At 46.4% G+C, this 21,084-nt stretch overlaps 1 protein-coding gene across 5 annotated transcripts in view; it reads left to right on the forward strand.

Annotated features, from left to right (window-relative positions):
* Epg5 (ectopic P-granules autophagy protein 5 homolog) overlaps positions 1–16,801 on the forward strand; it is a 90,051-nt gene extending 73,250 nt beyond the window's left edge. For 4 of the 5 annotated variants that reach the window (XM_031366099.1, XM_031366100.1, XM_031366101.1 and 1 more), the window contains exons 36-44: positions 1,303–1,478; positions 3,391–3,576; positions 4,185–4,394; positions 4,861–5,005; positions 9,415–9,657; positions 11,300–11,516; positions 12,189–12,404; positions 12,557–12,671; positions 14,870–16,801. In XM_031366099.1, the coding sequence (XP_031221959.1) occupies positions 1,303–1,478; positions 3,391–3,576; positions 4,185–4,394; positions 4,861–5,005; positions 9,415–9,657; positions 11,300–11,516; positions 12,189–12,404; positions 12,557–12,671; positions 14,870–15,052 (1,691 nt within the window). In that variant the 3' untranslated portion in view covers positions 15,053–16,801. The remainder of the gene's footprint in view (positions 1–1,302; positions 1,479–3,390; positions 3,577–4,184; positions 4,395–4,860; positions 5,006–9,414; positions 9,658–11,299; positions 11,517–12,188; positions 12,405–12,556; positions 12,672–14,869) is intronic. The other variant, XM_031366103.1, reaches the window with a different exon arrangement.
* The last annotated feature ends 4,283 nt before the right edge of the window (positions 16,802–21,084 follow it).

Raw genomic sequence — 21,084 nt, forward strand, 5'->3', positions numbered from 1 at the left:
TGCTTCCTGTGCCTTCCTCTTCACTGTCACTGGAAGACACAGAAGAGGAAGGGAGGCAGGCCTCTGCTCCAGTCAGTCACGAGAGGTTTTCTGAGTTCCGTAGATAGTCCGTTGAATATCGCCTACTACCAGTTGTACTCTAGAGCATCCTCGTGGTTTCCATAACAACAGGAAACCCAGCAAGGCACGGCCGTTCTTTCTTCCTTGCTTTCTCCCACTTGTCTTCCTTTTCCCTTCTTTGTGTGCCCACATGCTTACACCTTCGTGTAGTTATGTGGAGTTCTATGTTCACTGTCTGCCTCTCTCATTTTCTACTTTTTGCTTGTAAGACAGGGACTCTCACTGAAGCTCTCTGTGTTGGTTGGACTGTCTGGCTAGCCAGCTGAGAGCAGCTCTTCAGCTCTGGGTTGCAGGCACATACTGCCCTCCCTCGCCTCCCTCAGCTCAGGCCCTCGTGCTTGCACAGCAGCCTCACTGACTGAGCCGCCTTCTCAGCTCCCATCTTTTTACTAAGAGGAATCCTAGGGCTGGAGAGATGGCTCAGGGGTTCAGAACACTGCTGCTCTTCAGAGGACCTGGGTTCAATCCCCCACACTCCTGTTATGGCTTCCAGCCATCTGTTGAGTCAAATTCCAGGGAATCCAACACCTTCTTCTTACCTCTGTGGCCACTGCACACATGGGGTGCATAGACATGCTGGCAAAACACATATTCATATAAAATAAAAATGAATTAAAAAGCTAACGTGAAGTGATAATTCATCATGATTTAAATTTTTTTTTTTACATTGTGTGTGTGTGTGGGGGGGGGACTGACTGATTTTTATGGAGTCTGGAAGACAACTTGTGGAAGGTGGAAGTTGGTTCTCTTGCTTCCATCATGTGGCTCTAGGGATCAAACTCTGCCTGTCCTGCTCAGCAGCAGCACTTTTAGCTGCCGAGCCTCCTCGCCTGTTCTCATCCTGGTTTATTTTGCATTTCTCTGATATTTGGTGATGCTGAGCATTTTTTATGTACTTGTGGGTCATTTTTATGTTTTGTGTTTCTTTGTGAAATGTTGGAATATTTTCTTTGGAGGAATTCTCTCAAGATACTAAATGAAGAAAGGAACACAAATGGGATGAGATTGGTTACATGAGCTGTAGTACTTGGGTTAAAAGCAATTTAGAAGTTTTGAAGAAAAAGCTGATCACGAGAATCTTAGATTTTTAAGCTTGTGTTTGTGTTAGCATTTCTTTTCTTCCCTCTCCATTTTTTTTAAAAAAAAAAATACCTTGAACTGTATTTTCTTTTAAAATTCTAGACAAGCTGTTGCCAGGTGATGAAGGCGCCCTGCGGTTGCATCTGCTGCATTACTGTGAATCGTGCACAGCACCCAAGATGCCAGAGTTCATTCTGTATGCCTTTCATAGTGCATACCAGGACCTGGAGTGGAAGGACCTGCGCCCTGACCAGACGCTCATGGAGGCTTTCTTTAAGGTTTGACCCTTGGTGGTGTCTCCTCATCAGTGTGGGCAGAGTTTTGTGTCACATTCTGGTGTGACACGTTGTGGAAAGCAGCAGCCTGTGGACATTCTGTTGCTGTGTTGATGGATGACTGAGAACATCTGTTAAGCTTGTTTTAAAACCCAGAGAAAGACTGCCTCTGCTATGTTGTCATCCTCTAGCTTTAGAAGTAACACTGTGTGAGTCCCTGGCTTACCACTGAGGCTTGCTCAGTTAGTGGTCAGTTTTCTAGGGTAATAGAGTTAGAGCTACTGGTGAATGTCGTATGATAGAAGAGTAAATCTGTATTCAAGCTCCAAGTTGATTTCAGCAGTTAGGCAACTGAATTGTAAGAGATAACGTCATTGTAGCAACGAATGACACATCGAGATCAAAGAAGGGCCTGGGGTAGTCTGAAGGAAGGGCCAGCCAATGTGCATGTGAGCCTTTGCAATAGAAGGCCACAGTTCCAGGAGCCTCGGGTACCCTCAGCAGCAGGCAGGAGTTGGTGTCCTCCCATCCTGGTGGAAGCCTGAGGGATTGTGGCTCGCACAGTCATTTCACTCCATCTGTTCATTACTCATCCGTTGGTTTGTGTTTTCTCTTTAATGTCATACTTATTACTGTTGAGTCATCTCAGGGCTTTAGTTGATACAGATCTGTAATTATTTATGATGATTACTAAGACACAGTTATTTACAATGATTAGTAAAATGTACTGGAGGCTTCCGGCATTTCTTGTGAAGCCCTACCTAGAACTCCTCTTGGGAGCCACTCTTCTGCAGCAGAGCGCCAAGGAAGCTGAGATGCACGCAGGTTCTGAGTAGATACTTAATCATCATCATCATGAACATGTGAGAGAACCTTGGCTTAATGACCTGTAAGGCAGCATTTTAACTGAGAGGGATGCCGTGCAAGACCAATTAAACCATGGGTAGTCTGTCAAGGAATGATGTAGATTCTGCCTCTTAAGAGTTTACACTGAGGATTAGATAGCTTTGACCTGCCCAGAAGCTGGGAGCCTTTTAAATGCAAGGCTGGAGAACAGATTATAAAAGCATAAAGAATTGTCTTCCAAGAGGGAGCAGATGGGAGTCGCCACCAGATTCTACAGTCATCATTATTTTATAAGCAGTGTAGAGCTTTTAATATTAATCCTCAAAGAGAAATTTATAGCACTATATTTATTAAGATAAATGAGAAATACTGAATTAGGTTACTAAATAAGACTTTCAGATTGATTATATATTTACAGTACACCCACGAAAAAACCTCTGACTAGAGTGTAGGCATTAGATTTTAAAGACTAGTCATGTGGAGATATTTATAATATAACATCATGTTGGAAGTTCATATTAATATTATATACCCCAGTGTGGTATTCCCTAAGTGAGGTCTCAGGAACCACGTTAGGACCATCAGAAGGGACCTTGCGCATCCCTGCTTCCGTACATAGCTGGGAAGCCAGCAGCTCCTGGGCGTGCCAGCCAGCAGTGGTTCTGAGATTCGAGAGCCGCTCACTAGTAGAGCTCTGCTCTCCTCCTGTCCCAGCTCACCTGAGGTCCCAACACTTGCAGCTGCAGGGACTCGGTGACAGGGAGCTTCCAGCGGGTTGGGTCAGGGAATGCCAGTCTTCTGTTTAGAATTCTAGAGTAGGTAGTGAAGTACAAAGATGCAAGTTCAATATGCACATGTATACTTGACCTGAAAGGAAGGTCTGACCTTAAATTCAGTTTATGTAAGGTGAGATTATCAGTGAATATTTACCATCTGAGGAAAAGTGGTCTTTTAAAAATATGTATAAAAATGTGTAAAAACGGGAAATGTTTCCATAAAATGAGTCATTATTTCCATTTTCAAGATATATTAAACAACTAAGGCAAGACAATGTTTTTGTTCCGTTCAGGTGGAACGTGGGAGCCCCAAGAGTTGTTTCCTGTTTTTGGGGTCTGTACTTTGCAGAGTCAACTGGGTTAGCGTGCTGTCTGATGCCTGGAATCCCAGCCCCCTTCCTGAAACCCAGAGCATGGCTGTCTGCCTCCTCTTCATGATGGTTTTACTAGCAAAGGAAGCTCAGCTCGTTGAAGAGGCAGTAAGTCTGGGGGCCTGGGGTGAGCTTTGGCTTCTTAGCATGTCGTTTTCTCCTGACGATGTTTTCAGATGTTTCCCCGACTCGGCATATGAGCTGCTCCTTCACCTGCACGCTACTTTCCTGTAGCATAGCTCACAGTCTAGTTCTAAATAATCAAGAGAACATCACTGAATTAGAATGATTTATTAATTTTTAGTTTAGTCTACTGCATTTTCCTTGAAGTCAGTGTTGCTATGTACTCCCAGAGTTCTCTGAATTCTTGTAGATCTTAACATCCCTTTGCCATGACCTTGACTGTTGTTTTCCCTTGATGCTAACTTGAGAACCCACTTCCAAGCCGGGCGGTGGTGGCGCATGCCTTTAATCCCAGCACTTGGGAGGCAGAGGCAGGTGGATTTCTGAGTTCGAGGCCAGCCTGGTCTACAGAGTGAGTTCCAGGACAGCCAGGGCTACAAAGAGAAACCCTGTCTCAAAAAAAAGAGAAAAAAAGAGAGAACCCACTTCCTTGGTTCATTTTCAGTACTTACCATGTCTGTTTCCCCACAGAATAACTAGAGACATATATTTCTAGGAAAATGAGTTTAAAACACCTTGTCTTCCATTTTCAGGACTCACCTTTACTGAGTCTCCTTGGACAGACAAGCTCATTCTCATGGCATCTTGTGGATCTTGTGTCATACCAGAGTGTGCTGGGTTATTTCAGCAGTCATTACCCACCATCCGTCGTCCTGGCAAATGACCTTTCCACTGAACTGATAGTGAAGCTGTTAAAAGTGTCTGCAGGACTTTCTGTTCCTGCTGACAGCCGGAAGCATGTTGTAAGTTGGAAAAGGAGTTTAAAAGTTGGGGCATTATTTAGGATCAGAAGTCACATATGTGCTAGTGTGGTCAGCCATGACTCTTGTGCGCTGTGTGCTGTGTGCTGCTGTGTGTTGCTGTGTGCTGTGCGCTGTTGTGTGTGATGATGTGTGTGCTGCTGTGTGCTGTGCGCTGTTGTGTGCTCGCAGCCTCCTAGGTCCTTTGTCTGACTTTTCTCATTTAAGTGCAATGACCCAGGCTGACCAGAGCTCAGAGGGGTTGGTGAGCTTTAAAATCAGAATGTCAGCCTGCAGAGTGGCATAGCCACAGACACATCTTTTGGGCTGTCTAGTAGAGGTCCTCTGTGACTTCTTGAGCCGTTCTCTGTACTGCCCAAGTGCTATGCCATGCTCCTTGGGAGTCTCCAGCTGACAGTCCCTGCTCAGACTCATTTGACTGACCCTCCAACCCCTTTTCTTTTGTCAGGACATAGTTCCAAAATGCCAGGCTTTCACTCATCAGATGGTTCAGTTTCTCAGTGCCCTGGAGCAGAGTGGAAAAATCACCCTCCCAGCCCTAGAACAGGAAATATCTAAGCTCCTGGATGATATCATTATCTTTAACCCACCCGGTAAGTGACCAGTGGACACCACATACTCATGCAGACAGTGATTCTGTCTGTCTTAGACTCTGAGCTGAGGAAGATGCCAAGTCAAGGCCACACATTCCTGATCTAGACAGTCAGGAATCTGGACGGCAGGGCCAACACTGGGGGCAGGCAGCAGGGTTAAAACTGGGGAGGGGTTGACTCTGGCAGATGCACATGTGAAGTGACCTGGACTGAGGTTAAAGTTGCATAAACACATTAAACGATGAAGTGACAGGAGATCTGCCGGTCAGCTATTTTGTAGGAGTTCAGAGTCACCTGCTGGCTTGTTAAGACCTTTAATATGGAGCCCTTTGTCACTAGCCAGTGAGTAGGGTAGACAGCCTGCCAGTTACTTGTACTGAAAGTAACCAAGAATGCTCAACAAAATAAAAAAATAAAATTTATAACTTTTGGTAGAATGACAAAGAGATAAGGAACTTTGAGCTGGAAGTGAAGAGTGAGAGAGACCTGCTGAAGGTGGATGAGCCATTGAGGGGTAAAGCAGCAGCTCTTCCCCTGGGGGCAGCCCCTTTGGGGTCGAATAATCCTCCACAGAGGCCGAGTATCAGACATCATGCATGTCAGATATTTACAGTACAGTTGATAACAGTAGCAAAATGACGGTTATGAAGTGGCAATGAAATAATTTTACATTGGGGTTAGCACATGAAGTAATGTGTTATATGGTCGCAGCGTTAGAAGGTTGAGAGCAGAACCATCAAGACTCAGGACCTGCCTGGCATGGGAGCCTGAGGAAGAGCGGTGTAAGTACGTGGAAGCTCAAGGCACGCTCCTGCTCCTGTGTGAGAATAGGCGGGTGGAAGCTGACCCTATTGTTCTTGAAGAGTTTGTGTGAGATAGTACACACTAAGAAAACCAAAAGGAAAAGAACAGTCGGTTAACACTGGGAGCTAGGGTTGGTCACGGTGACTATGAAGGCTGAGGACTAGTAGCGCCCTCCCTAGGAAGGATGTGCTGGAGAGACCTGGAAGAGTAATGGAGTGGAGTCTGGCTCGGGCGCGCTGGAGAGTTGGCACTAATGACCATGTGTGGCGTGTGGGAGGTTACCTGTCGGCCTCGATCTTGAGGAGAAAGGCTGAGGCAGGCTTGGATCTGTCTGTAAGAAGGTTCATCATAAATCAAAATTGCTGCTGCTGTTCATTTAAAACGGTGAGGCTTTTATTATCAAGAATATTTATGCTTAGAAATGCATGAAAAACATGCGTGCAGTGGTTATCACTCTCAAGTATGTTTCTTTGTTTTTGTTTTAAAGTTTTGACTTGAAATAGTTTTTTCCAGTAACATCATGTTAGGGTGCATTTCACACTGTACATAGTGAATTGGCGTCAATGGGTAGGACTTGCTGAGCTCTTGCCGTTCTCACAGACAGAAATACTAAGTCCTGCCATGAGGAGTAAGCAGGCCTCAGTTCTTGTCTCTTACAGAACATTCACCTCATTCAAGATAGCTAAAAATAATCAACAAAAGCATGCGTGTTCAGTCAGTGAGACACATTTTCTGTTTTGAAAGTGATGTTCTCCACTCCCGAGACCCATGGCCAGTGTTCTTGTGAAATGAAACAAAAACTTGCTGTTTTCTCGTGGGCTCATCTCTTTTCACTTCTGCTTTTAAAAGACCCATTGGTGTTATCAGTCCTGTTTTGAAATTAAGGAGATAAAACAGATGATATTAGGAACTTTAAAGGGGGATTTCCTTATTTTTATACTTAATTTTAAGTAATCCTTATTTTGTGTAAATCAACACAAAACATGGAGCATGGTGGGAGTGAGTGAGGATGAGGGTGGGAGCTCTGGTGTTTACCACATGGCTGAGCTCTGAGAGTCACATGCTTTATGTTTTCTTTGAGCAAAGGTTAGAAAATGCAGACTATTCATATTCTGATAGGTAAACTTTTTTTCATACCATCTCAACATATGTCTTATTATTTTAATTTTAAGAAATTGTATATGTTTTGATCATGATTTGTCCTCTTTTCCAACTTCTCCCAGGTCCTCCCCACCCCCTGCTCACCCAACTTCATGTTCTTTCTTTGAAAATGAGGAACAAACAAAAAACTCCAAACCAAAAATCAATACAAGCCAGTAAAAATGCCCAAACAAACCAAAATGAAACAAAAGCTTATCAAGAAACCCATGGAGTCCACTGGGGTTGTCAACTCTTCCTGGCTAGGGCCTGCCTGGAGTGTGGTTGAGATGCCTGGGGCACTCCACTCTTCAGTTTCCTGAGTTTCCTCTGGTCAGCAGCTATCAGCACAAATAGCTTCTGGGTTAGGGGTGGGACCCCAGTGCTACTTCTTCCTCTCAGTGCTGGGACCTCATCTGGCTTGAACCTGTTCAGGTCCTAGGGGAGCTGACATAGTCTTTTTGAGATCATGTATGCATCAGTCCTGCTGTGTCTGTGACACTGCTGCCTTGGAGTCATCTACAGTCTTTGGCTCTTAGAGATTTTCCACCTCCTCTTCTCTATAAATCCCCAGGCCATTCTGGACTGACTGCTTCAAAGCCATCCACTCTGTGCACATAGTCCAGTTGTGGATCTCTTTGTTAATTACCATCTACTGCAAGAGGAGGCTTGTCTGATGAGGGTTGATCCTTACACTGACCTGTGGGTATATCATTATGTCATCAGAAGTCATTTTATTGCTAGGTTATTTTAGTAGAATAATAATAGTAGGCCTACGATCTATCTAATTTCAGGTTCTTGGCCACTTAAGCTGTGTAAGGTATGAGTTCCATGAGTGAGCCTTAAATCCAAAAAGGAAAGATTATGGTTGGTTATTCCGATAACATTTGTGTCACTATTGCTCCAGTATAACATTTGTGTCACTATTGCTCCAGTATATCTTGTGGGTTGGTCATTGCTATAGGTACAGAGTTTGATGTAGAAATTTGGGGTTTCTCTCTCGTATTTATGCTATTAAAATTTATTTCCTATCTATAACCCTGAGTTATTACTTACTATGTTTCACCTGGGCTGCTCTTAACTCTAATTGGCCAACCCTCAAGGCCATGCTTTCTTGACTCCTAACTCATGTCTCTCTCTTCCTTCTCACCTCCTCCTCCCTCTCATCATGAATGATCTTCTCTAACCCTCGGCCGGGAACACCAAGCCCCGCCTATCTGCCCAGCTATAGGCTGTAGGCATCTTTCTTTACAAATCAGAAATAACATGGGGACAAAGTCATAGCATCAGTCACTTGGGTCTGCATGCAGACTCTCTATGGGGCAAGCAGGTCTTGTGGGGCCTGCACTAAGCATTACAATATGTCGCAATATACAATATTACAATGTATAGCAGAAGACCAGACCTCAACAGTTTGTGGCTGGGCTGGTGGTTACCTTTCCGCTCTGGTAGCTCACATTGTTAAATTCTGCTGTTAAGCTGTGAATTGTTTTTATTATTCCAGTCGACTGTTTATGTTTTCAGTCTTCATTAAGGAATCGATTCATTTCATCTTTAAGGCTCTTGAACATATTCATAATGGCTATTTTGGAGTTCTTGTCCTATGCTTCAGCTAAATTGCTTTTTTCAGGCTCTGTTACAATAGTGTCGTTGGCTTCTGGAGGATAGATATTATCTCGGCTCTTCATATTTGTGTTTGTGCTGGGATCTAGGTATCTGAAGTTAGATGCTTGAAGTGTTTGTTGTGTGGCTGTCTGGTACTCTCTTTGTTGGGGTGTGTTTTGTTCTTTGGTTACCACTGCCACTCAGGGTCACAGCCAAGTATGGCAACTGGGGGTCCCTGGTAGAGAGAGTTCCTGTGTGTCAGTAGGTGTCACAACAAAAGAATGGAGCTGGGCTAGAAGAGAAGGAAAGCAGGAAAGAGCAGGAGGGACCAGCGTCTGCACCAAGAGGTAGAATCCCCAGGAGATGGAGGTGAGGTGGGAGGGACCAGCGTCTGCACCAAGAGGTAGAATCCCCAGGAGATGGAGGTGAGGTGGGAGGAGGGGCTCCTGCTGACAGCAGCAGGCCTACCAGTAAGTCTGGAAAATCAGGACTAGAGGACAGGAAGGGACAAGGAGAGCTTACTGAGTGAGCCACAGCCCAGTGTGTCCACTGGGGGCCCTTGTGCTGAGAGTGGCTCTGTGGGCTGGCTGGTGTCAGAGAGCAATGGAGAGGGGCTGCAGGAAGAAACCCCCATGTCTCCTCACTAAGATGTCTTTCTCTCACATACTTTATTCAGGGAACTTGTAGAAGTTTCTGATTTCCCTCTTACAGCGTGTTTATTTGTCACGTTCTATCCATAAAATCCAGGCGTCATCAGACCCTTCCTGCTGGTCCTTTGCAGTCAGACACTAGGAATGTGCTCTCATGAGCACTCTCCTATCCCTGTGCCAGAGGTCTGAGTGTGTGTCTGTGTTTGCCTTTAGACATGGACAGCCAGACCCGCCACATGGCCCTCAGCAGCTTTTTTGTGGAAGTCCTAATGATGATGAACAATGCAGCTGTTCCAACAGCAGAATTCCTTGGTGTCAGTATTCGGACCTGGATTGGCCGGAGAGTCCATGGGTTGGTGGTGCTGCCCCTTTTAACAGCAGCCTGCCAAAGCCTGGCATCAGTCCGCCACATGGCAGAGACCACAGAAGCCTGCATCACAGCCTACTTCAAGGAAAGTAAGAGGACGCCATCTTCTGCTCTCATTACATTGGCCGCTTCCAGGAAGTCAAACCCTGTTCAGGGACAGCTTTTCACTTCCAAAAGAGACAGGATACTGTTATAATTCTTTCTGTCGGGAATTCCTCACATCTACATATGTATACATATACACATAAGCACATACACACATATACATATACATATGCATACATATACATACACATGCATAGACACACAAACACATACCATATATACATGCACATATACATATATACATATATATTTATATATATATATTATATGTGGTAGAAGTAATTTTTTTTTCTATAAAGAGCTAGTCAACATCAGAACATGTGGCCCATGTCTTTTGGGTTCTGTTATATGTCTCAAGACAGAAAAATTCTATTTGGTTTTTACATTTTCTGAGTATCAGACCAACCATATTATTATAGCAAAGTCTGTTTTTAAAACAAATGCTGTAAGTCAGAATTCATATAATAATGATAGTAATTTCTTTTTTCTCACCACTTTTGGTGGAAGAGATTTTCATAGAGATATTTTTATTTCTTCTTGCTAAGCTTTTTAGTAAGATTTATTTATTCATATTTTCTATGTATTAGTGTTTTACCTGCATGTCTGTGCCTGGTGCCACATAGGCCAGAAGACGGCACTGGATTACTTGGAGCTAGAATTACAGATAATTTTGAGCTGCCCTGAGGATGCTGGGAATTGAACCCAGATCCTCTGGAAGAGCAGCCAGTGTTCTTGTTTTTTTTGTTTGTTTGTTTGTTTGTTTTTCGAGACAGGGTTTCTCTGTGTAGCCCTGGCTGTCCTGGAACTCACTCTGTAGACCAGGCTGGCCTCGAACTCAGAAATCCGCCTGCCTCTGCCTCCCAAGTGCTGGGATTAAAGGCATGTGCCACCACCGCCGGGCAAAGCCAGTGTTCTTAACCACTGAGCCATCTCACCAGGCCTCTTGTCATACCTTTAAAGCTCTCCTAAAAGGATCAGTTTTTCCTGATCCTCATCCTTCTGTTGTTCCTAGTTCCTGCCTCCAACTCTGGAGATGATGATTAAGGACTGTTCAGCTCAGCCCTTCTCAAGTCTGATATTCAGATGTAAAATACGAGTCAGTGAGGTTCCAGGACATGCCCATAATGGCTGTCTCCCTGCCTACTGTGGAGGTGCTCTGTACATCACTGTGCATCTACCTTCACTCCTCCCCAAGGCTGAGAACCTTCATGATTCAAATTCATTTGTGTTACTAAAATCAAGATGGTTTCCACTAGAATATGAGCTGTATGTAGAAATGCCTGGGAGAGGTTGGATTTATTTTTAGAAAAGTCTAAGGATTGATTAAAGTTTAAAACTCTGGTGCTCTGCAGATGCTAATGGTCACCATATAATGAGAAAGGTGGGTCAGAGAGACACAGTTCTGAGTTCCAAATGTTTGCGACCCTTCTCTAATAGAGTAGCATTTGGCTTCCTGGTTGGAGCTTCACCTCAAACTTCTCTGGCCTCTAGGCACACTCTGAGAGACGATGCCTTACATGAGGCTACAGCGAAAACAGCCATTAGGATTCTTATGGGCATGAGTGTATCTTGATTCTTGTGTGCATGAGTGTATCTTGATATTTCCTCTTGGTGTTCTTTTCTTAGGCTCCGTCGATCAGCACTTAGGATGGGGCCCCATTCTGGTGTCCCTTCAAGTTCCCGAGCTCACCATGCAAGAGTTTCTGGAGGAGTGTTTAGCCCTTGGCAGTAGTTTGACTCTCTATGTCTACCTGCTTCAGTGTCTAAACAGTGAGCAGACCGTGAGGAATGAGATGAGAATGCTCCTTATCCTCAGCAAGTGGCTGGAGCAGGTGGACCCAAGGTGTGTTTGCACTGGCTGCTTCCAAACTACCTAGTTAACGCGAGTTTCCACACTAGGCACAGAGCCCAGGGATGTGTGCAAGTCAGACGGGCCTTTCAGGGGCAGTAGCAGGTGCTTGGGAAAGACTTGGAGCTGGCTGAGCTAATTTTTTGAGCTGATTTTTTTTAATCTCCTCACACAAGTATTTTGAGGGACCAGCCTTCAGTATTTTTATAAGTAAAGGATCAAGTGACAGAGGACGTGTAGCTCAGTGTGTGGCCTACAAATGTTTGGTCAATGGTCGCTCTTACAGCACTGTTGCTTTATTAACATTTTGCTAACATATTAGGCTTGGTTTCTTTTTTTTTTAAATTGTAATTTCTTAAATTTTGTTTTCATTTACTTTGTATGTGTGTGTGTGTGTGTGTGTATACACTTGTGTCCATGTGAACCATGGTGTGTCTGTAGCGGCAGGACAATTTGTCTGTCCTCTGCTTCCACCGTGTGGGTCCTGAGGCTCAAGCTCAGGTTGTCAGGCAAGCATTCCCTTGGCCCTAGTGTATGATTTAGAGTAATGTCTCTCTTCTTTAAAACTCAAATGTGAGTTTTTGTTAAATGAATGGGAAAATTCTTACATTTCATTTGCTCTGACTCCCCTCTCCCTCCCCTCCTCCCACCTCCCCTCCCTCTCAGCTCTGCACAGGAGGAGGCAAAGTTGTTTCTGTGGTGGCATCAAGTCTTGCAGCTGTCTCTGGTTCAGCTGGAGCAGAACGAGTCAGTCCTGACAGAATCAGTCATCCGGATCCTGCTCCTGCTGCAGAGCAGGCAGAGCCTCATGGCCGAGGAGAGGCTCAGCTCGGGAATTTTGGGGGCAATTGGGTTGGGCCGGAAATCCCCCTTGTCCAACAGGTGAGGAAGCTCCTGCTCTGTTCTCTGTGGGCCTCAGACAGCAGCGGCCTCTGATAGAGGTGCAGTGCTGGAGTGGAGTAGGACATGGGGTTTGTGCTTTAAAATGCTCACCTTAGTAGTCTCTCACCTCTGACCTTTTGTTAACATCCAAGGTTCCGAGTGGTTGCCCGAAGCATGGCTGCCTTCCTGTCAGTTCAGGTGCCTGCAGAAGACCAGATTCGTCTGAAGCCCAGCTCTGAACTACATCTGACTCCAAAAGCTCAGCAGGTCAGTACAAAGCCTTAAAGTTGGAGGTTTCCTGGTGCACCCCTTAGAAGGGAGTGGCAGCTCTGACTTGTACCCTCCAGGCCTGGGGCGCTGCAGTAGCACTGGGCTGGTTCCCTTGGTGTGTTCAGCTCAGATCTTAAACTGAGTTTCCTAGGTACAAGGCTAGAGCAGTGAACAGGCAGGGCCAGGGGAAGCTGCTCTAGGGTTGTGCTGGAGGCTATGGTGAGCGAGCTTCCCGATGCCAGGACTGGCACTGCACAGAAGATGGCTCACTCGATGGGAATGACAGGTGGCTGACTTCTGTGGAACCAGAGCAGAAGTCCTGTCCCACAGGGCTGAAGAGTGACCGCTGCAGACTGGGGCCTGACTAACCAGCCAGTGGAAGCTATGAGAAGTTAGAGTAGACACTGAACACATGGCTGCCTACAGGCCCCTGTTCTGCTTCCTGTAACGTGTGTTCACCTCACTACCTGGCTGACCGGGTGGAGAGCCATCCTTGAAACAGTGAGAGTGGCTGCTGTCCTTGAGGGACTGCTCATGCTGGGCTCTTAACAATAGCAGTTAAGTCTACTCACTTCATCCACCTAATAGCCCGAGCAGAGAGTGGAGATGAGGGAAAAGGGAGAGGGAAAGAGAGAGGGAAAGACAGAGAAGGAGGAGCAAAGAGAAAGAGGGAGAGCGAGACAGAATGAGGAAGAGAAGGAGAAAGGGAGAAAGGGAGAGAGGAAGGGGGGAGGGAGGGGGAAGGGAGGGAGGGAGGGAGGAGGGAGACAAAGAGGTGGGGTGCTGGGTGATCTGTCCCAGTTCACACTGTAGTAGGCATCAGGACTAGGCCTCACATGGCTGCTCCGCATTTCCCACTCTGCAGGATGTCTGTATATGGCAAGAGCTTGTGAAGATCAAAAGCTCCGTGAGGTGGCACACACCTCTGATCCCAGCACTCTGGAGCAGAGGCACGAGGATCTCTGAGATCACGGACAGCCTGGTTGCTATAGTGTTTCAGGACATCTAGGGCTACATAGAGAGACCCTGTCTCAAACCACTGTTGGAATTCCTGATGTTTTTATGAGGCCTCAAAGCTGGGCAGGTGAGCCCTGTGTGGGCCGATGAGGAGTCAGTGAGATTCATATATGGAGTATTTGAGGAGACCTCAGCTCCTCTGTGGCCCTAGGACCTGGAACATCAGGATTCTGCTGTGCTGTGGCTATAGGTCACCTAATGTCTCTTCTATTAGAGTTCAAATGCTGCTTCCTAGCATGTCCTTATGTACTTGCTATTTCAAATGACTAATCTTGGGCCAGTTATTACAGTAGATCATTTAGGGGCTAAATTTATATATGTATATTTAAAAAAACCCAAAACCAAAAAAACTCAAACAAGCAAACAACCCGCCCCCCCCAAAAAAAAACCCTCAGAAATGGGAAAATATCCTATTTTAGAAAGTTTTTCAGCCCTAAGTTGAAAAACTTAGGTGCTAGGGGTTCTCAAAGCTGGAAGGGGAGGAGGTGGGGTGCATTATCTGGATCCCACAGGTGACTGAGTTTGGCCACACACAGCTCCCACCTCATCGGACACTGCCTGCAAGCTTGTGTTTCTCCATGTACTGTTTGTCTTTGTTCTACAGAGAGAAGGGAAAAGAGGAAGTCACAGTTAGACGAGGGTTGTGGGAGCATGTCTCCCTGGGTCTGCTCCTTCTGTGGGAACATGTCTCCCTGGGTCTGCTCCTTCTGTGGGGACTTGGCCACCTTACCATTTGCCCCCAGCAGTACTTAGCAGCTGCTGTGTTTAGGATCTCATTCATCTGTTTCCTGTGATGGTGTGTAACGTAAGAACAAACCCAGCAGCCAGCTGCACTCTACCCTAGTGAGATGCACCTCTAAGCAGAGAGGGAATTGGGATCTGGTGGGGAAAAGCCCACCGATGGACCAGGGCGGACAGGAAGGAACACTAGCCTGGTGGTGCAGTGGCTCTTGGCAAGGAAAGGCTGGGAAATAACAGCACACAAGAGAGGTCTTGGAGGTCAGAGAAGGTGCATGCAGCCTCTTCCAACACCTCCTGGTTGTGCTACCCAAAGCCTGCCTCCCGGACTGCTTCCTTCTCTCAAGGCTCCCAGGGGGACAGTGATGGTAAGTGTTGTTGTGTGGCTGTCAGGTGGTATGCATTCCTGGAATAAATGCCTCGTCATTCGTATCGTCTAGGTGCTGACGGCTCTTGAGTCCATGTCGCTGAATAAGCAGTATGTGGAGTATCAGGACCAGATACTGCATGCTGTCCAGTTTATAAGGCATCCTGGCCACTGCCTTCAGAATGGGAAAAGCTTCCTGGCCCTTCTTGTTAACCGTCTCTATCCAGAAGTGCATTATTTGGACAACATCCGGTAGTGAGGCTGCAGCCCTGGGAGCACTGCTGCCCCGTGTTTACATTGGCCGTGCTGTTGTGCATGTACCTTGGCTCAGTTTCTCCACAGAGCTGGGTTCTGCCTGGAATCAACTGAGGTGCAGTTGAAGCATCAGATATTCTGGGTGTGTGCTTATCTCCTACTGTCCAGTGGCCGTTTTAGTGAATGTTCTTCCACAAGTGCAACTAAGTTCCCCTGAGTACAGAACCACTTACATTTGGGGAATGTGCCAGACAGAGTTTTTGGTATGTCTGCACTTCTGTCTCCCTGCTTTGTTTAAATGTCAAGACTCCTAATGCCAGATCTGACCACTTTGGGAGGCATGAAGAGCCCTCTTTTGGAACTCCATTGTATTCTTCCGATGTAAAATTCTGCATTTCTGTAATGTGGAGAAACACACCAGCTTAAAAGTATTATGTTACTGCTCTTTGGAGATACTACACTGGATTAATTCAGGAGTGGTGGTACACACCTATCCTCTGAGCACATCAGTGGCTGAAGTGGGAGGATCACAAGGTTGAGGCGGTGTGAGGTGTGTATCAAGAGCATCTCAACAAACGGAACGAAGAAGTGGAATTAAAATGAGTCCTATGAAGATATGTCACTTAACCCTGACCACAGTGGACAGCACAGATAGTGACCTCCTCTGGAAGTGAGCTTGTCTGAAATGATGTGATAGTGTACACTCTGCCAGCTGTGCTGTGCACAGGTGTGTCATATTTGGTCCCTGTAGCGGGAGCCCAGACAGCACTGACCACAGCCACCAGGGCACTGGAATCCTTTGGGTCTCCTTGGCCACCTGTCTATGTGGAGTTCCCACATAGTTCTCCTGTTGTAAGTCAAGGTTCTCTGCAGGCCCTGCTGTCGAGGGGCAGGGGGACTTTGTACTTCTTCTTTAGGTAAATAAGGATGACGTTCATGGACATGCTGGAACATATGTCCAGAGAGAAGGGGCCGAGTCACGGGAATTTGAGAAATTTGGCTTTTTGTGAGTAGCTCCGTGCCTTCTGTCATTGCTGAGTCCCCATTACCTGTCTGGCACAGTGCTCCTCTCCCTTCAGATCTCTTGCTCATGTTGCTTCCTGTAGAGTTCCTAATTTGACTTCTGTCAATATAGTCATACTTCTCAAAAATGGCCCCAAATGGGTTTTGCAGGTCCAGCTTAAAATATGTCTCTCTTTTTATGGGTTTAGGCCTAAAAATATCTGTGTAAAATCTATGAGTGGCCACCAAGAGCCTTGACTAAAGATGGGATATACAGTTAGTGGGGTCTGTCCCCCGCATTTGGAAGCTTGCAGAACTTCTTCTTGGACAGAACAAGTCTGTCTAGTAGACATGTCTTGGAACCCTGATAAAGGATGCCCTAGTCACTGTCCAGGGATCTGTCTGTCTAGTAGACATGTCTTGGAACCCTGCTAAAGGACACCCCAGTCACTGTCTCAGCCTCCTTTCTGCTGCTTTCTGCTTCCCATCTCAGTCCTCACTCCAGAAGAAAACTGTAGAAGCTGGACAGTTGAACAAGCACCAGTGGGTGTGTGACCAGGAAACCCTGTGTTTGTATGCTTTCTCCAAGGAGAACCAAGTTACCAACATCCTAAAATGTGAAATGTTTGAGTCTAGTGTGTACAGTTTAGAGAATCAATTAATTTTAAAAGTTTATAATATTTGTAAATTTTATCTGTAAAAATATAAACAATAAAATCAACCTTTGATTATAACTGATGAATCTGAATTGAAGGCTAATGCAGATTTTTATGACTGATACTAAATTTATTTGACTTTTAACTGGTTGATAAAAGTGCCACCTTTTTCATCCTTGCTTAACATTTGAGAATTATTTGCCTCAGATTCTATGAAGCACTGGTCTAAGTCTTTAAAAATATGAAATAATTCAGAACAAAGAAGGCTGCCTGCAGACAGGCTAGCTGGCTGCTGAAAGAGAAACCCAGCTTTGCTAGGAAAATAGTTCACTCTGGGAGTGCAAGTCATGGCATCAGAGACAGTGTCGGGCACTCGATGTCCTTGTCACCAAGCCAGGCCGAGGCTGAGCAGTGTGGAAGGCAGACATCGCAGACTCCAGAGCCTCCTGCAGCTTCCCAGGAATAGATGGGAGTGCTGGCCTCAGTGGAAGGGCTTCTGCCTCTCCAGGCATCACCTACCTCCTCAGAGTGCACACATGGGGCGGAGGGGCCTTCCTTGCTCTACAGCCATGCTGGAACAGGGTTCAGCGGGATGGTGGCTGTAAAGGCCAGCCCCCACCATACACAGCTCTAAAGCCCTTGCACAGTTGACCTTGGCTCTAAACATGACTGTTGGGTGTCTTGCTGGCTAAGCATCCACCCTCCCTGTGTCTTCTGGTTTTTGGTGTCAGTGAACGTGAAGTGTAGAATCTCCCTGTGATTAGCCAGCAGTCTTTCTCCTCCAAGGCCAGCCAGTCTAAGCTCTGGTGAGTTTAAGCTCTCTGTCTGAATCCAGTTGATGACACTGGTATTCAAAGGTATCTTCTAAAAATTATTTCTTCCAAAGCAGGAAGCCAATGTCTAGAATCATGGGCAAAGTCAAGGCACATATAAATACCTCGATTCCCTTAGTGGAGAGCCTCAACCTCTCCCTGCCCCCCACCTGGCCTGGGAGTCCACTTCCAGCCCAGCCTTGGCTATGCCAGGGCTCTCTGGTTCTGCGTGTCTGAGACAGAATGGTACCTTGTGATCTTGCCTGTTGGTTGTGGATCTGCCTGGAGCATCCAGGAAGGACCTGCTCTCCTCTCTGTTACCTCAGGACCCATCTCCCACCTCCCCTGCCCCCACCCCTTAGTCCTCTCTGCTAAGTGGCTGGAGTCCTTAGTCATCTTTGAATGTGATGTCTGATAAAACTGCTTTTGGGGGCAAAATGCCCAAGTCAGTCCACACTACTGTGCCAAGGGTTAGCAGCGCCAGGTCTCCGCTAAGACAAAGGAGATGCTGGGAACACACTCGGCTCTCACAGATGCAGGGAGAGCACATCCTTGCCCGTCTCGTCCTGGTGCTCTGTTGCCTTATCCTGGACCCTGCCCTAGAGCTGTCACTTCCTTTGGGCCAGGCAGAGTGAATTGCTCTAACACATACTTGGGTGGCACCGGTTCCCATTGTGCTCTCTAGTTGGCACGTTAACCTAGCATTGAGTTAAACCACAGGCCTCTTTAATAGTGGTCACTGCCCAGGACCAGTTTCACTGACTATCTACATGGTTAGCCAGTGGTCAGGGTTACACCTGCTCTTCAGTTAGCTAAACTTCACAGCTCACTTTAAGGTAATAGCTGATCATGTTGGGGGAGGCTCCTAGAGCTGGGGACACGTGCTTATTCGTAGTCCCCTTCACTCTGCACAGCTTCCTGATTCCTCATGAGGATAACTTGGAGAAAAATATGCTGCTCCAATTTTACTAATGAAAGTGCTAATGTTGGTTATAACTTGCTTTTCAGTGTGACATGTAATACTGCTGAGCACTGAAGAAAAATTTTCTTTCTGTGGTTTCAGATAATTTCTATCGGAGATTGGTATTGTGGCTTGCTCACCTCAGCTAGTGTGACTTTTACAACCGCAATGTGGCACTTGCTCTTGCCTTCCTGCTCCCTCTCTCCACGTGCTCATGGCCGGCCTCTACTTCTCTACTCCTCTCCTCTGTCTCTGTCTCTGTGTCTCTGTCTGTCTCTGTCTGTGTCTCTGTCTCTGTCTCTCTATGTCTCTGTCTCTGTCTGTGTCTCTGTCTCTGTGTCTCTCTGTCTCTGTGTCTCTGTCTCTGTGTCTCTGTCTCTGTCTGTGTCTCTGTGTCTCTGTCTCTCTCTCTCTCCCTCTCTCTCTATCTCCCTCTCTCTGCCTTTCTCAGTCTCTACGACCCTCTCAACTCCCCTCCCCATGCCCTGAGTAAAAACTACTCTATATAAAACAAAACAACAAAACCCCACAGTTTTATTTTGGTCATTAACTGTGCAATATTTACTTCTTCGTTGTTTAGTATTTTCCATGTTTGTACAAAGGACACTTCTCTTTTCTTTTCTTTTCTTTTTTTTTTTTTTTTAATGATGGTGAGAAACTGAAAGCCGTGAGAATTAGTTAAGTGAAATTCTGCAAATAAAGGACATTGCGGTTTGCCCAAGCCGAGCCTTTCTTCATTGTTCACAGCAAGCTGCTTGGCAGGGCTTCTCATACATAAATCACATTAAGAGAGCTTTTAAGTTAGTTGATTTGTGATGACTAAGTCTTTGTTTTGTTTTAATATTTCACCACAATGGTAAGACAGACCTCCAGTTTCAAAAAGAAAATTTCTAACTCAATGTGTGTGTAAGCACGCTCTCGGGGGTTGGGGGTTGGGGGGGCAGTTAGAAACTGGTGCGGACAGGAAACCATCAAATCAGAAGAACCTTGATAGCTGGAATATGTGTAAGGTGGCCTTGACCTGTGCAGGAAGGCCTTGGAAGCTTGGCAGAGGCCCCCAAGGTCTGTGATGAGCAGAAATGTTTGTGAGTGCTGAGAGGCAAGAATGTCTGCCATGGAAATCTGCCTTGAGTGTTGGGGTGCTGCTGTTCCTCCTTAGCACCCAGGGTGGTGGACACAAAAGATAATCCTGGAGTGGGCCAAGCTGTGGTTGGAGAACTGGCAGATTCCATGTAGGATTAACAGTGATTTGTGATTCTCCAATGACAGAGCTGCCTGGGTATGGGGCACGGCTCCCCATCTTTGTGTAAGACCAGTTTCATTTTCCAGAGAGAATCACAGGGTGTAAGGGTTGAAGAACCAGAAGGTTCCAGGTGTGCTCCGCATTGGGAAGTGCAGTCTTGAAAGCGGTTTGTCTTTGGGATCCTGCCCTTGACTCCTGGCCGACCAGAGGGGAGTTGAGTCCCAAATATGATGATGTCAGCTACTGCTTGTGTCTCTCTCTGCTCCCTGCTTGCCAGTGGACAAGCTGAGCCTGCTCAGAGGTTAGATTTGGGAGGACAGATATCTCATCCCATCTAGGTTTTGGGGACAGCTCAGAGGAGACGGTCACAGGCTGTTCCATGGCTGTGCTTTCTGGAAGCCAATCACAAGGCTGCTCTGTGTAGCTTAGTAGATTGATAATGGAGATGGCAGCTCTCCTTGGGCTCCTGCTGCCCATCACTGGAACCACTGCCCTGGGGTGTTCCCCTGAGGCCTGCAGCTTTAGAGAAGGCTACTGCACATAAGTCAGTCAGCAAAGACCACCACCGTGATCAGAACCCAGCCCATCAGAGAGCAGACTCCAGCTGGCCTCAGAACCAGCTGGCTTCTGGCTGTAAACAAACTGAAGGTTACAATCTGAGGGAAATAGGGGAAATGCAAAGATGGATTGTAAGGTAGATTCACTAACTGTAACACACAGGACACGTGGGTGCACACGTTCCTCAAGGTACTTAGGTTCATGAAGTCTGCTGTTTACTTGCAAATGGTTCAGCCAGATGGGCAGCAAGCAAACCACAGTCTATGGGTGATGTTGTGTGGAGGCGGTGGGCACGGTGATGTTTCTTTCCAGCTGTGTGTGTGTGTGTGTGTGTGTGTGTGTGTAGGGAGGGTGGTTGAAAACGATTTTTAAAAGCCTTAGGAGTAACATCTCCTGAAGATATTGCTTAAAGTTCTAGTCCCTTCCCTTCCCTGTGGGTCAGCAGAGCCAGCTAGTGCTCAGCATAGATATTTAAACAACTCCCTAGGTATCCTGACACAGGCATCCCTTGGGTAGTAGCACTAGGAAGGTGATGGATGAAAAGAGGCAGCCCTGCCCAGCAGTACCAGGAGGCTAGCACCATGCTCAGTCCCTTGAGTGCCAACTTCTGTAACTCTCACCCCTGCCAAGGCTGTAACGGGTCCCCAGACCTGAGCACAGCTCCAGGATGAAAGTACCAATCGGGACATAAAACTCAGCACGTAAGACAGTACTGCCTGCTCAAACGGAAACCAAGACCTAATCCATCCTTGTCCGTGGCTGTGGGAAAGTCTCTAAATGTACTAACCTTGCTTTTGAGCT

Source organism: Mastomys coucha, unplaced genomic scaffold (genome assembly GCF_008632895.1).
Source record: "Mastomys coucha isolate ucsf_1 unplaced genomic scaffold, UCSF_Mcou_1 pScaffold13, whole genome shotgun sequence".
NCBI lineage: Eukaryota > Metazoa > Chordata > Mammalia > Rodentia > Muridae > Mastomys > Mastomys coucha.